Source organism: Medicago sativa, chromosome 7, assembly GCF_051527215.1.
Source record: "Medicago sativa cultivar Bolivia chromosome 7, Bolivia_mono, whole genome shotgun sequence".
NCBI lineage: Eukaryota > Viridiplantae > Streptophyta > Magnoliopsida > Fabales > Fabaceae > Medicago > Medicago sativa.
Genome location: NC_140755.1, coordinates 8352342 through 8368031, shown reverse-complemented (window position 1 = coordinate 8368031; position 15690 = coordinate 8352342). Strand labels below are relative to the sequence as shown.

The 15690-nt window shown below is 32.7% G+C and overlaps 2 protein-coding genes and 1 long non-coding RNA gene across 6 annotated transcripts; 1 reads left to right on the top strand and 2 right to left on the bottom strand.

Moving 5' to 3' along the window:
* Window positions 1-456: 456 nt before the first annotated feature.
* Window positions 457-2495, bottom strand: LOC146903974 (uncharacterized). Its single transcript, XR_015018622.1, has 3 exons — window positions 2218-2495; window positions 1414-1464; window positions 457-972 (listed from the first exon to the last, which is right to left on the bottom strand). It is a non-coding gene; the product is annotated as an uncharacterized LOC146903974 (long non-coding RNA).
* Window positions 2496-2865: 370 nt separating this feature from the next.
* Window positions 2866-7700, top strand: LOC146903973 (outer plastidial membrane protein porin-like). The gene is made up of 6 exons (XM_085725720.1): window positions 2866-2984; window positions 3446-3513; window positions 5548-5658; window positions 6120-6206; window positions 6368-6576; window positions 7064-7700. Exons 1-6 carry the CDS (start codon window positions 2933-2935, stop codon window positions 7368-7370), a joined length of 834 nt encoding a protein of 277 aa, XP_085581846.1. The 5' UTR covers window positions 2866-2932; the 3' UTR covers window positions 7371-7700.
* Window positions 7701-9585: 1885 nt separating this feature from the next.
* Window positions 9586-14616, bottom strand: LOC146903972 (serine/threonine-protein kinase PBL34-like). 4 transcript variants are annotated; one of them, XM_085725716.1, is made up of 6 exons: window positions 14003-14616; window positions 12792-13126; window positions 12555-12690; window positions 11769-11908; window positions 11555-11678; window positions 9586-10443 (listed from the first exon to the last, which is right to left on the bottom strand). In XM_085725716.1, exons 1-6 carry the CDS (start codon window positions 14190-14192, stop codon window positions 9932-9934), a joined length of 1437 nt encoding a protein of 478 aa, XP_085581842.1. In that variant the 5' UTR covers window positions 14193-14616; the 3' UTR covers window positions 9586-9931. The 4 variants fall into 4 exon arrangements, with proteins under 4 accessions (XP_085581842.1, XP_085581844.1, XP_085581843.1 ...); XM_085725718.1 differs by having other exon boundaries at window positions 11769-11905; XM_085725717.1 differs by having other exon boundaries at window positions 12792-13123.
* Window positions 14617-15690: the final 1074 nt, after the last annotated feature.

Genomic DNA, 15690 nt, shown 5'->3' with positions numbered 1-15690 from the left:
TATATGGGTAAATTTGGAAGGATAAATAGGCTACACCAAAATTGTGTTTTGCCTTTAAAGATTGTTATTTGTTACAGATGTCCAAGTTCACCACCAATGGTAGTGACAAATATAAGTTTAGGTTCAATCCAATTTCTATCTACTATGGTGGCTTGCATTGCTTGAATTTTCGTTCAACCAAATGCTTAAATCCATGAAGAAAAAGAAAAAACATACATATAAAAGTGAAGGCAGAGATTAATAACAAAAAGCTTATCTTGATATTGTTTATCATCCTTGGTTGGCATTGCATTCATATCCTTCAGCAGAAACCTTTCAATTTGAATCAAGGTTGCATCTTTATTTGTCAATGAAGAAGCACATAGTTGGTATCCCCTCGTGGCTCGTGCAATGAAATAGGGAAGAAAAAAAATGAGAAAATAGGATGGCGAAAACAACCATTTATTGGAAATTGAGTAAAATGCAAAATCTAATGTGGATTTTAAAATTGACTTGCAAGATTCCCTCAAAAAAAAATAAAATGACTTGCAAGACGAAAATACTACAAAAGGGGTCCTAAGTCGAAGAAGACACACATATCATTACCAATGAAGAAATTATGATGCAATTGAAAAATATGAAACATAAATATAAACAATTATCTTGAATCTCAATGCTGAAAAGTATAAACAACACCAGTAAACAAATAAAAAATCCATCAAATATTGTAGTATCGTTCGATGTACTTGCTTCTTTTTAGATTTTATCATTCCACTTGGCAAAATATTTATTCATGGCTATTTTCTCTCTTCACCTTGAGGCTTTTCATAAAGTCTTTCATATCGTTCCACATTGTCAATCCATATTCATTTGTAATAAAAAAATTGCACTGGGTTCCTTACTTTTGTTCAGGACGAAAGCTTTTGCAAGATAACTGATACATTCATTGTTATTCCTTCCAGATTTCCTGCTTCTTTTCATCCATAAAACTCCCTGTTAATATTTTAAGATTAGTGTACAATGCCACATCGTCTTGAAGAAAATTATTTGTCAAGTCTTGAGAAAAGTAAAAATTGCCATAAAATGAAAAATCATTTTTATACTTTGAATCACAACTAATAATATCATAACTCGTTGATGAATCTAGTCTACCAACATAGGAATGTTAACATTTTAAAGTATACTATATAATAGGTGGCAAGGTATGTTAGTGTGTTTGCATGTGATTACAAAGATTTTTTTCTTTACTGTTTCTGCATCTCTGCCACTTGGTTTCCCTAGTCATTAATACATGAGATTAGGCCATGGGTTCCCTTTTTGGTTAAAAAAAAAAAAAAGATTAGTTGACAATAGCATATACAATTGTGGACCGGCAACACACCAATCTTTTAACAGACCATATAATAAAAGCGTAAATGAAAATAGTTGCATTACCTATTGTGTGTGGCTACTTTCCCATGTGCATCTTTCATAAGTTGTATTTCTCTGTAGAAGGTAGTTGGAGAAAAAAAAATGAAAACCAAGAATATATAACAAATTAGAGAGCAAGAGAAAAGGAAGGAGAAAAGTTGATGTGGATACAATCCTATGGGTGCATCTTTCAACTTTCATCGGTATGAAGAAGAGAGTTCAAGAATGATATTTAAACCAAAATAATATAAATTAACAAATAAGAAAGCAATAAAATTGGACAGAGTGAAGTTGAATCCCAAAAAAAGAAAAAATACACAACATTCATTTTTCTGTCAAATAATAGGAAGAAACATAAGTTATGAGACATGGTTGGATATTGTAAGAGGAAGATGAAGATCAGTTGATTTTACTGGTCTATGTAAAATATGAATATATCAAAAAATGGAAATTTCCCAAAATATTGGTTGCAAAAAGATTTGATATTTTGATATTAAATTAATTTTATACTTCCTGCGCATATCTCATACTGGCTTATGAAAATGTAAATATTTGTGAAGTGTGTATTTTATCAAACACCTTCGATGTGAACTATCAAAAGTGATGCAAATTAAATCACTGATACGCAAATTAAATATGTATATGCAAACTACAAAGAAAGAGGAAAGTAATGAAAATAAACAAAATCAAAATTACAATAACAATTAAAAAGTTAAAACAATGTGAATATATTGATGATGAGAATAATCTAGAATTGTTACTATAACAAATTGAAAGCATGATAAGGATTTGGAAAAGGAAAAAAATGAAACCGTTCATCGTTTTTACCCCTAATTGGTCACTCAGTGTACTGATCCTTTTCCTTCATGTTCTACTTCCTTGGTGCATAGAAGAACCACCCCCTCCCTCTACTTGTTCTATCTACCGTGAAGTAGTCTTCCTCTCCCTTTCTATTGTTCTCTCTCTTTTGTGTGTGTGTGAACATATATGGGTAAGAATAAAATTTGGTAACCACCCTTGCTGCAAAGAAAACTGTTTGAAAACCCTTTTTTGCCCATGAGTTTTTTTGGACGTGTGAGAGGATTTGCAAGGGTAATTATGGGTTGAAAAAAAGGCTACACCAAACCCATGTTTTGCCTTTATTAATAGGTATAGATACATTTTAAAATATAATTAAAATCCTAATCTTAAAATCAAAGAACCGGAGGATGAAACGGTAGAGCTCATTTTCATATTTCGTGGGCAACAAAAAAGTAAAATAAAAATTATTTTTCTTGTCCATAAAGAAAGGATAACAAAAAATAAAAATAAAAATAAAATACAAAATAATTTCAAATGAAGAAATCACAGAATCTTCAAAGATCAAACGGTGGAGATAATTTTAATTTTCTTGGGGAACAAAACAAGTAATAAAAAAAAAATCTTGTCCAAAAAGAAAGGTTAGAAATAAATTAGGGTTCGGGTTTCATTCATTTCACTCACTCACACTCGTTTCATCACACAAACTCAGCTTCGAGAATCTTCGTTTTCACCGAATCAAGCTATGGCTGCTAAGGGTCCTGGTCTCTACTCTGACATCGGCAAGAAAGCTAGAGGTAGTTTTTCTCTCTTTCTCTCTCAATCAATGGAATTTTTGTTGGAATTTTTTGACTTATTTTTTTATTTTTTTGTCTTAATTGATGTTGTTTTGATGAAATCTGTAATGGGTTTTGTTTGTTTTGTTGGAAGTTTTGATTTTTCTTTTTGGGTTTTTTCCATGAAAATTCTAATGGGTTTTGTTTGTTCATTGGAATTTTTTTCTTTACGTATTGTAATTGGTGTTTTTTTTTTATGATATTTGAAATGGGTTTTGTTTGTTTTGTTGGAAATTTTCGATTTTTATTTTTGGGTTTTTTTCTTTATGTATAGTTAAGTGATGTTTATTGATGAATTTTGTTATGGGTATTGTTGGAAAATTCTGTTGTTTGTTTTTTTTTTTTTGTTGGGTTTTTACTTATGAATGGTTATTGGTGTTGTTTGATGAAATTTTTTTATGGGTTTTGTTTGTTTTTTGTAGATCTGTTGTTCAAGGACTACAACAGTGACCAGAAGTTTACCGTCTCTACCTACTCACCCACTGGAGTTGTGAGTTGAATTATTGTTTTTGTTTTTATATTTTGTTTTTCAGTGTTTAGCTTGTAATTGAGTTTTCTATGCTATTAGTATATATTAAGAGTAACAATAATCAAGGAGCTAGTTGAAGAAAACATGATTGTTTAGTTTGTAGATTTGTGTGTTTCCTCAGTTGCATTTTGATTTTATGTTTTTTTTTAAAGGATTCAAATAAGCATGTTATGTTGTTATTTGAAAATGAAAGAAATGGATTATGTTTCTGTTCCTTTGTTGTGTTTATGTGGTTTTTTACTCTTTGATTACATTTTTTGTTTTTTAGTTATTTGCTGAATGGAATGTAGTTTTGTATGAGCTCTGTTTTCTCTGTATGTTGTTTTAGTTGGAAGATTTGTGTGCTTCCTCGGTGGCATTTTGATTATATGTATTTCTTTTGTTGAAAAAGGATTGAAATGGATTGTAGTTTTGTTCTTTAAAATGGGAAAAAGGGCTTATGTTTCTGTTGCTTTTGGTGCTTTGCTGTGAGGTTTTTTCTACTTTTGTTCTCATTTTTGTTTTTTACTCATTTGTTGAATAGATTGTAGTTTTTTTGTTCGGATAAAAAATGGATTGTAGTTTTGTATGTGCTACCTTTTCCCTAAATGTTTCTTTAGTTGCATGATGGAAATGAGATACTGGCAGTTTACGTCATCTTATTTTACAAACCTAGTATAAACTAAACTTGATTTATGTTTTAACCATTTTTGGATTTTACAAGTAGATTTTCTTGATTCTTTTTACAAATTTTTAATGTAAATGCAAAGTCTGGTTTGTGTATGCTGTTACTGGGAAGTCTGGTTTGTGTATGCTATTACTGTATGCAAGGTCTGGTTTGTGTATACTATTACTACTATCAAGCTTGTGTATTCTATTTCTAACAGTAGCTAGAGTGAGAACATTGGCATCAAAGTAGAGTGTAGTTCAACGGATCAGGGCCACCCCAGGGCAAAGTCACTAAAGTCCTTGCTTTCGGCCTACAAAGAAAAAAAAAAATTTCATTAAATTTTTTTAACAAAAAGATCTCAAATATCAAAACGTGCTTTAGGCCTTATTTACTTTTGAAGATTATTGGGTCGGCCCTGCAACGGATCCCAGGTGCTCTATTTTAGAGTGATCTGGTGCTTGTGTACTCTGCATATAGGCAGCTATGCTGTTAAATTTTGATCGAATATAGCTTGCCTTGCAGTACAAAATTGCACAAATTCAGGTCTTAATTTTTAGCTATAGTTTGTTGGTTTTATTTATCATGTTTTAGTGCAGCTAGCCTAGCCTTCACTTTAGGTTTTTTTTTTATTTCATTTTCATGGCCCCTCTGTTCTGAACGCATCTAACTTCCCCTTGGCTCGCCTGCCATTGTTGCACTTATAATGTAGATTCTATTTGATTTCCCAGCAGGGTCCCTTTTCCCCTGCCTACCATTTTGGCACTAGGTTTTGCAATTATTGTGTCCCTGATGCCTTTTTGCGCTTCCTGTAATTTGCATTGATTTCCTTTCGCTTTTGGTGATTGATCTTTGGGTCCCTCTTGATAGATCAACTTCTATAGAAAACACTGTCCTTTTTTGCATAATTTTCTGTGTTTGGCACTGCTTCATAGACATTTGTTGTTGGTAGATTAACTTTTATAGTACAATTTGACAAATTTATTTGATAAAGGCTCTGTAATTTTGAGTTTGAACTCTGTTTATTGTCCACTTGTTGATGGAATAAGGTTTTAAGTCTATTGAGATTTTGTATGCGTGTTTAATCGTTTCGGATTGTTATGGTATTTTCATTACAGACACTGTCTTCATTGTAGCGGCCACATTGTATTCATATCGCTTTTAAGTGTGGCTGCTCTGCCTTATGTTCCTAACCTGTATCCCATACTTTGCAATACGAATGCTTAGGTTGAAGTTTACGTAATGGATAAGTTTATGTAATGTAATGTATCGGTTGCATTACATGATTTAAAACCTCTGTTTAGCAATAAATAATTTATGTCTTATACTTACTGTGTATTGTGCTACAGGCTATCACATCATCAGGTACAAAGAAAGGTGAACTGTTTGTGGGCGATGTTAATACCCAGTTGAAGAACAAAAACTACACCGCTGACTTCAAAGTAGACACAGAGTCTAATGTGAGTTTCGCATTATTGTTTTGATATTTATGATTTGCATGCCTCGTACAGAATTGTCAAACTAATTATTTTAATTGATTTTTATCTTACCACCCTTAAGAGTGTGTTTATCGGTTTAATCATTTTTTATTATTGCATGTAAAATTATTACCTTTGACATTGAATTGTTTTATAGAGATCATATTTTCATTGTCTACTTTTTTAGTTAACCCTAGTCAATCTGTTCTTATCACACACACACACACACACACACACACACACACATAAAAGTACAACTTAATTTGCAAACATCTTGTTTCTTTTGTTTCAACCGGTTTTTCCTTTACATGCAAAACCAGACCAAAGTTCTTGTACTTTTGGCAGTTAAACTTAATCTTATCTCAAGTTATTCAGACTTATTTATGACATCCATATTCCTATAATCTTTTCACTGAAGTGTGATAAATGCTTGTAAATTCCAGCTTTTCACAACTATCACTGTCACCGAACCTGCTCCTGGTGTGAAGGCTATTATAAGCTGCAAAGTTCCTGATCCAGCATCTGGGAAGGTAAGATAGTTAACCATTTTACATCATAAGTTTTTGAAACTAGTTATCTATATTGAAAATTTCATAGTTTGAGAAAACATTCTTATTAAAATTGTCTAGATAGCAGATCTCTTCCTCTTACTCCATGGCTGTTAAATTGTTTGTTCTGTTTTATGAAACAGGTGGAACTACAATACTTGCATGACTATGCTGGAGTAAGCGGCAACATTGGGTTGAAAGCAAACCCAGTTGTCAACTTATCTGGTGTTTTTGGAACTAATGCTCTTGCATTTGGTGGTGATATTTCTTATGATACCAAACTTCGGGAGCTAACAAAATCTAATGTTGGAGTGAGCTTTATCAAAGATGACTTGCTTGGAGCATTGACTCTGTGAGTAACTGTTGCTGCTCTGAGCTAGAGTATTTCTAGTTAACTTATTTTCATTTATTTCACTCTAACATGAATGTTGGCCATTACATATGATAGTTCTACTGTTCAAATTAATATTGACACATAGCGGCTATAACAACACTTTAGCATAGCAGAATTTGAAAGAATCTCTATTATTCCGCGACATGCTATCTAATGCGAAGTGTTGTCAAACAGAGGCTATAGTACACTGTAACGTAGATGAGTTCTAACAAACTGCAATTTTCCATGATCGGCAATAATGCACATTTAATCTAGTAGTTTTTTCTGTCATTGTTTTTGCTAGATTCCCTCCCTTAAGTATACCTGTTTTTGTACACATTGTTCAAACTCTTTCCAATGTTTTGTTTTTGTGTTGGATTGTAGTATGGGTTGTTCCCTTAAGTATACCTGTTTTGTTTTGTTTTTGCGTTGGATGCATTTTGATATTATTTGCTCTTGTGTGCAGGAATGAGAAAGGTGATGTGCTGAATGCTTCATACTATCATGTTATTAACCCCGTGACCAACACTGCTGTTGGTGTTGACATGGGTCACAGATTCTCAACTAGAGAGAACAACTTCACACTTGGTGTCCAACATGCATTGGATCCATTGACAACATTGAAGGGTCGTATCACCAACTCAGCCAAGGCAAGTGCCCTTATCCAGCACGAGTGGCGTCCTAAATCACTCATCACCATTTCTACTGAGCTAGACACCAAGGCCATTGAAAAGAGTGCTAAGGTTGGATTGAGTTTGGTTCTCAAACCCTGATAATTTTGATCCATCTTGTCATGAAATTGAGGTAGGCTTTAGGAAGCACATAGTTTGTCAGTTTGATGTTGATTCTCTTCTTGGGTGTAAGAAGTGTTCAAGGTGTTTTCTTTGCAGTTGTGCAATTCAACCTTGTAGAAATAAAGTAGGTTTTTATGAACCAAATGTTACTCTTAAATGCCCAGAGGCTCAACAAGTCTCTTTTATTGAACCAAGAATTGATACTCTTTGAGTTTTGACAGCGAAATTTTAAATTTTCTTGTACGACTATGGTAATTTTTTGCGACTAATACTTTTGATGCAATGGCCGCTGTTAGTGAGCGTTTGAAATGGAGTTTATTTTCATTCCCAAGAATCATGTTTCTGTGAATCATATTGTGTGCTGTGTTTGAACTCTTGTTGGAAGTGTTATACAATGTCCATTGAAATTTTCTACTATTCTGTCAAAAGAAGTTCTCTACTTCTGTTGGAATTTTAGATTCACATACTCTAGAAATATTTGTTTTATGATTGAGTATACTTTGTTTACAACACTATTTAATCAAGTTCTTAGAACTATTTTCAAGTATTGAAGGAAAATGTACTGATAATATCAGTTTGTGTGATGTTCAGAAACGAAAAAAATCTGTTTTGATTGCTCTGCCCTTTTGTAATAATCCAACATAATTAAGAGTCTGGTTGAGTGGCTATGGGGGTGGCTTTGATGGTAAGACTTAGATAGCTGCCAAGTTAATGGTGTCAAACTGTGGAGTGTGGGTGTGATTCCAGTGGTGGTTAACCGTTTTGGTTTCTACTAGTTTTGATCATGGAGTGCAGGTTGGTGGTTCATTGAGGCTGGCTGGTTGAAGATGGTGGCTGGCTTGCCCTAGGTGAATGCTTATATGGTAGCTTTGGTCGATATATATCACTGTGAAATACACACACAAACTAAATGATACATTCTCACGTTTCTAAAAAACCACAAGTCTAGAAATAAAAATTTGCACGATGCTGAAGTCTTTTTTTTAATGTGTACATCGAAGGTGACATTGTGAAGTGAAAAAAAAAAAAGCTCTCTCTCAAATACTAAACAATATACTTAATAGTTCTCAGAATGGTTGTGTTCGATCTAACATCTATCGGATATGGTTGCTCTTTTGGTTCCTCTATTTGCTCTTTATCCTGAAAAACAAACTTGGGAAGTTATCTCCTGAAAGCTTTTCTAAACACAAAAAAAGCTGTTTAAGAGTTATTTCTTGAACGGTTTATGCATTTTTAAGGGGTCAAAAGACTAACCATCATTGGAGAAAACGGAACAAACTTCATCTCTAGACAACAAAAGATGTGGAAATGAGGTGTTGAGACTATCTATTTCTTCACAGAAAAGTTCAGTCTAATGGCACATGATGAGATTTTACACCTTTTTGTGTTTTTTTACACGTGTAATTTTGCATGAAATCTTGACTAAATTAGGCTGAACTATAAAGCCTAAACCAATATTACTTACCATAGAGAGATTTCCTTGAGCTGTTGCATGGTTCCTCGACCCCTTCACAAGGCTTTCATAATGTTACTGACATGAACTTGCCACGAATAGTAGTTGTAGCTTGAAATTCTGCTACTCATTATTACCAACAACTGTGTGGCTAGATTTGTTTGGGTGTTCGAGAAACCTCTCTTATATATCCAACATTTAACTTATTCATAGTTTGATGATAAACCACTTACACTTGAACACAACATACACTTCAAGCAAATAACTAGATTTGGCAATTCAGCTTTTTGGTTGAGCTGCATAGAATTAACATTCTACTTTGTTTTGTGGTTAATTCTATGGTGCACAAGTGAGAAGATAAGTCTTATGTCATGTACATCTTAATTTTCGACATTGAATCAATAAATTTTACCATTAGATCAAATTATATATGATGTGTCCCATGAACTTAGCTCAGTTGATAAGGACAATGCATAATATATAAAAAATATTCGAACCCCGGACAACAACAAAAAAAAAAATAGATATGATGTGACTTATTGATTCAATGGTAAAAAAGACATTTATGCATGACACATGACCATTTTACTTGTGCACGTCACACAAAAGACAAAGTCTTGTTTTGTTACCGAAAAAGACAATCAAACACGGCATAAAAAAACGTAGTAACGAAATAGAATGTTGATTCAATGTAATCAACCATCAAATGACTTGGCTAATAAATAGGATTAAATCCAGAAATTTAAAGTCATTCAAAGCTAGCTCTAGGCTCTAGCATGTTTCTCTTACAAGTATAACATTTGATTACATTTATATAAGTATTTACTGATGAGTAAATTGACCAACAAGTATATAAATATCTATGAATAATAACATGAGCTAACACCACCACTTGTTTTCTTTACAAAAAATACACTGAAAAGGAAAGAAGCTCTACGAAATGGTGGAAAATGTATACAAATTCACAATAATAACATATATAACTTAATGATTTCTAAGGTTTTAGAATGGCCAATTGTTCAAAACACAACAGTTTCTGTTCAGCTAATGAATGGAGAAGCGAATTAACGAGTGAAAATCACGATTCTTATCCATTTTTAGGTTTTGGTGACTTGATATAATGACGGTACGGAGAACCATGTTGACCATTTGGACTTGACAAGATCCTCATAGGTTGACCCTTCTTTGATAAAGATGCTACCTGTGTTTGTGTGCCATTTTTAGAATTCGGCATCGACATTGTACGATCTACTCGCACCACTTGAAAGTGATATGACGCGATAGCCATATCTTTGAGGTTTTGCAAAGGCTTTAGAGCGTGAACAACTTCACTCATCATAGGTCTGGCTTTCGGATCACGGTTAAGGCATTGGGCGGCTAGTTGGGCGGCTTTCTGTGCACCTTTGACAGAGAAGTGACCTTCGAGACGAGGATCAATTATCTGGAACAACAATCTTCTTTCTCCAAGTACAGGTCTCGCCCACTCCACAAGATTGTGTTCACCGTTTGGTCTATTTTTATCAACAGCTCGCCGTCCAGTGAGCATTTCAAGTAGTACTACTCCAAAACTATAGACGTCGCTCTTTGATGTCAAATGACCTAACCAGAATCATCAGCTGAAGTCAAAACTAAAACTGATAGCGTGTAACAGTGCAACAAATAGAAGTTTGAGTTGTAGAATGAAGGCAAATATGTCGCATTGTTTTCACTCCGTTTTATGTTACCAAAGATTTGTACGGAAAAATTAAAACAATGCACAAATCTTTGGAAATAAGAAACAAATTGACACTGTAATTAATGTTAACAGTTCTATTTCAATGTTCGGATTTTATTAAGAGAAATGATATTCTAACAACCATTTTGTGACAACCTATGTGACAACTTTATCTCTCATACTCACATTATCTTTTTACTTTCTCTCTCTATTGCTTTGGTTTCCGTGTCACTATCTACTTTTCCTTTGAAAATTGGTGGTTGTCACAAAAGTTGTTGATTTTTGGTTGTTAGAATATCATTGCTCTTTTATTAACAAGGAAAAGTTCTAACTACTAGAACCGAGTTCACGAAGTAGTTGACAAAAACAATCTAGTACATGAAAAGAAAAAGATGTATAGAACAATTAGCAAATATTTACCATTTATCACGTCAATTCCTCATGCAAACAAAACCTTAAATTTGTACAATGGAAAAAGGCTTAAATTTATGACAGGCCATATAGAACTTATAATAAGCATAACTTTAGCTTAAAATCAATATTAATGCAATAAATGCAACCAGTTAAATATTAAATATTGTATTCATAATAGCAAGAACTGGACGTCAAATTATATGCAATCTCAGATACAATTAGCAATCTTGAGCCTGAATCACGTTATCATACCATCTATAAAGGGGTTGTCAAATTTAAGTGTGATTTTCTCTTACAATTTTACCCTTCATTCTTTATTTAGAGCTTTGTCATTCTACACCTAATCAAATAACTGAACTTTCTACTCCAATATATAACAGGGACGCTAATTTTTTTGGTCCAACCCTGTATGCTTCCAATTTTAACATTCATTTAAACTTACTATTCATAATTTATCCCTTTATCCAACCAAAGAGAAAATACAGAAAGAAAATGAGAAACCGGAAAATGTGAACAGACGGACACATTCATGCTAGTGGAGTTTAAATTTAATGCTACAAAAAATCAAGAAAGCAAACTAACCAGTCATCACATATTCAGGAGCTGCATAACCATATGTTCCCATTACTCTTGTTGATATGTGTGTATTTTCCCCTTGAGGACCATCTTTGGCAAGTCCAAAATCCGAGAGCTTTGCATTGTATTCCTAAAAAACGATTTTGCATTTTATGTTATGAAGTTGGAGGAAGAACAGAAAATAATAAAAAACACCTTTTGCCATAACGAACTCACGTACCGCATCTAATAGAATATTAGAAGTCTTGAAATCACGATAGATTATAGGTCTCTGAGCTTCTTCGTGGAGAAAATTAAGACCTTTTGCTGCACCAAGTGCAATTTTCATTCTGATTGACCAAGGAAGAGGCAACGACCCTTCTGCACAATTCATGGTTGTTACCAGAAAACAATAAATTTCCTCATGCGTGCATATCAATTTATAATAGAATAGTGCAAAGTAGAAAAAACAATGCATCTTGGGAAGATATTCAGTTAGTTCTAGTTTTTGTTTTCTTGAAATATGGAAGTGTATGAATCCTATAACAACTGATTGAATTTGCTGCGGTCACAAATCCTATGCATTCACACAGAATATATCCGTGACTCAGGTATTTTAAAGTGTTAACAAAAAGTCAAAATACGCTTTGCTTATTGCACCATTAAATCTCAGTCCACGGCCTTCAATACGCTGACTGTGTAACCGCATGAGATCGTGACTGCAGGCAATCTAAATCTGATAACAACCTAGGAACCTAAGAATTAGTGGTGAATTAAAGTCTGTATCAAAATTATGGTGGTGCATTGAATAGGGAATGCATCATTAATGTTTGTATCGAGGAAAGAGGTAGATGCAGCAATAATCAAGCATATTTTCAACTTAACTTTATATCAAATGCAGTGTGATAAATTTATTTTTAATGTGTGTCAAAAACCTTCGCGTTTGCTGGAATGATAAGGGACTGCATACACGCAAAATAAATGTAGTAGTGAAGGCATGCAATAGAAGTAAAATAGGTTATCGTACTTCTGAAAAGATGGTTTTCTAAACTTCCACGCGGCATAAACTGATAAACCAATAATCTTTGATCATCTTCAATACAGAAGCCAATCAATTTGACCAAATTCGGGTGGACAATATCACCAAGAATGTTTAACTCAGCCTGGAAAGGGAAACAAATAAAAACTTAGAATAAGGATTTGAAAACGAAATACATCAAAGGAAAAAAAATCGAGAATAAGGGATTTTAAGTCTTGTTCGTACAAGCCACTCTTTGTGACCTTGAAGTCCATCATGGTTGAGGGTCTTGACCGCGACGGTAAGTCCAGTACCTGGTTTCACCGGTGCAGTTCCATTCTCCTCAATCCAACCTTTGAAGACACAACCGAATCCTCCCTCACCAAGAAGACTCTCGGGTCGGAAATTCCTAGTTGCCATCTTTAGCTCATTGAATGTGAACTTTCTCAAATCAGAAGAAACCTTCAACTCTTCGCTGAAGATTGGAGTGGAAGGGATACTTTCTGCATTACTAGTTGTTGAGGATCCTGGAGGAGCACTTTTTTCCCTTTTGCTTCTCTGAGACGCAGATGCATTTTCTACTAATAGAAAGAAAAAACTAAACTTATTATTGTCAATTAAGCGACTAAAGAAATTAAAAAAAAAAAAAAAAAAACTTAGATCAGATGATCCTGACTTATGCTAGAAACAACTTATGACTTGTCCATCAAATGTTTGCAGCTTATTTCCATAAGCACTTCAAGATAACTGATAAATTTTTTTTATAGTTTATATTTAAACAATTTGATATGATTTTATCTTTTGTTATATAAATAAGTTATACACAAGCATTTATATGATAAATGCCTATGCTATAAGCGATTAGTGCTATTGCTAACACTTGTGAAGAGATTATGCAGCTGGCAATGGTAATGCACAACAGATCATTGTTTTGAAACTTAATAAAAGTTTTGTATATTTTCAACTAACTCAAAACCTATATTGTGTCATAAAACTAGAATTAGCAGCTCAGAGATAAAAATAGATGGCCAGAACCTAAGAGTTAACAGCATAGGCTCTGTTTGGATAATAAACTTAATTAAGTGCTTATAGCATAGGTGCTTATCATATAAGTGCTCATGAATAAGCTATTTCTATACCAAAATATTAAATAGCATAGGTGCTTATCATATAAGTGCTTATGTATAAGCTATTCTATACCAAAATATTAAATAATGTCAAATTGTTTTCATATAAGCTAAAATCTCTTTCATAAACTATCCTAGAGAGCTTATGGAAATAAGCCTGAAACCAACATGTAAACATGTCACAACTGCTTATGCTAATAATTATCAGTAAGTTCAAATAAGCCAATCGAAACTAGTCTAAAAACAAATCTTTCTAAGTCTACATAACATTAATGTCAAACAGATTATTTCCAGAACTAAACAAACATGCATAAAAGAAAACAAAATTACCATTATGAGCACTTGTGGTACCACTTTTGGAACTATCAACCTTTAATCTTGAAGGTATACACTTTCCAAAGCTACTAAATTTAACACAACAACCAATTTCGTTTTCATCACAATCTTTCTTCATCTTTCCCTTTGACTTCCCTCTCACATCCAAACTCCCTGCTTGAATTGCATTATTCCTAAACCCCATCTTCCAAAAACTCTTAAGAATTATTTTTATTTTTTTTTTTTACATATTCAAAAATTCACCATAAAGTTTCAAACTTTAGACTTGGATTATAAAATAAAACAAAAATAAAAAACACCCAATTCAAGAAATCTCAATTCCAATAATTTAAGGCAGTGAAAACTATGATCATAATCATATTTTTTGCTAAATAATCATAAAAATTCGAAATTAAGAAAATGGTTATAAATAAAGACAAAAATAAAAAACACCCACTACAAGAAATCTAAATAGCAATAATTGAAAGCTATAAAATTTAGAAATTTAGAAACATCATTAAAAAGAACAAAAACATCATAGTTTTGAATGAAACAAGAAAAGGATCAACGCAAGTACACAAAACAAAGACAACCCAGTTGAGGAAATTGAGTCCAAAGGAGGTGTATGTGGGAAAGAGAGAGATTGAGTTTGCATTTGCATGTGAAAGAGAGGTTTTTTTTTCAACAACGGGCAGGACGGGCAAGCAGGAAATGTGGAAGGAAGAAACTGGGCAGGACGGGCAAGAGAGAGAAAAGGACAGCCATAATGCTTTTGCTTTTCTGTGAGAAGAGCACTTGTTGGTTGCTACTTTCTTCTTAATTGTTTGACTTTCATTTTTGCACTTTGAAGAAGATAATATTATTTTTATTTTTTGCTATTTAAAAAACTCAATTATTAAATGAAAATCATGTGTTATATTATTTGATAAATTGATTGATATGCATAGTTTTGCTACTTATCCTCTTTTACAATCTTCACTCTATCTATCCATAATAATGTTTTTTTAGGATCCACAGTAATGTATTTTATTAGTTGTTATAATGCAAATGTTACTGTATAATATAGTATTTCTTATACTAGTAAATGCTTAATTAATATTTGTTTATCCAACTATAACCTAAATTAAGAGGTTTGTTTATCTAAAGATGGTTGTGAATTTTAGATTTCTTGGTATCAGAGGAAATTGATAAAAAAAAAAAATAAATTAGTCGAATTCCATTAGAAGTTATAAAATGGTTTTTTTTAAGGGAGTTGGTGATAAAATGGTCATTAGTGTTTCCTCAAAACAAAACAAAAAAAGGTCATTAGTGTCATGTTAATTAATAAAAGGGTTAATTATGTTTCTAGTCCCTATAAAATAGCGACCTTGTAAGTTTAGTCCCTACTTAATTTTAATAGCATTTTTAGTCCCTATAAAAAAAAATTACTTATAATTTTAGAACCTGCTAAAACAAAGTTTGATTAATTATCCTTAAACTCTTAAATTTTTGAACGATTTTTTTGAGACAAGATTAGAACACTATGAAAGGTTCGTTTACTAAAATTTAGAATTTTCTGACATGAAATGAATTAAATATGAATTTTTTAAAACGACAAAAGTTAAAGATAAAAAGTAATAAAATCTGGATGTAGAAATCAAATTTTGCGATAATTTTTTGCGGACGAACTTTTAGTAATGTTCTAAACATGTCTGCAAAAAATT

Coding starts and splice junctions, on each gene's coding strand:
- LOC146903973 (XM_085725720.1), top strand. CDS start 2,933: ATGGCTGCTAAGGGTCCTGGTCTCTACTCTGACATCGGCAAGAAAGCT. Junction 5,659..6,119: donor AAGTAGACACAGAGTCTAAT/GTGAGTTTCGCA, acceptor TGTAAATTCCAG/CTTTTCACAACTATCACTGT. Junction 6,577..7,063: donor TTGCTTGGAGCATTGACTCT/GTGAGTAACTGT, acceptor TCTTGTGTGCAG/GAATGAGAAAGGTGATGTGC.
- LOC146903972 (XM_085725716.1), bottom strand. CDS start 14,192: ATGGGGTTTAGGAATAATGCAATTCAAGCAGGGAGTTTGGATGTGAGA. Junction 11,679..11,768: donor CTAATATTCTATTAGATGCG/GTACGTGAGTTC, acceptor ATCGTTTTTTAG/GAATACAATGCAAAGCTCTC. Junction 10,444..11,554: donor TCCTGAATATGTGATGACTG/GTTAGTTTGCTT, acceptor GATTCTGGTTAG/GTCATTTGACATCAAAGAGC.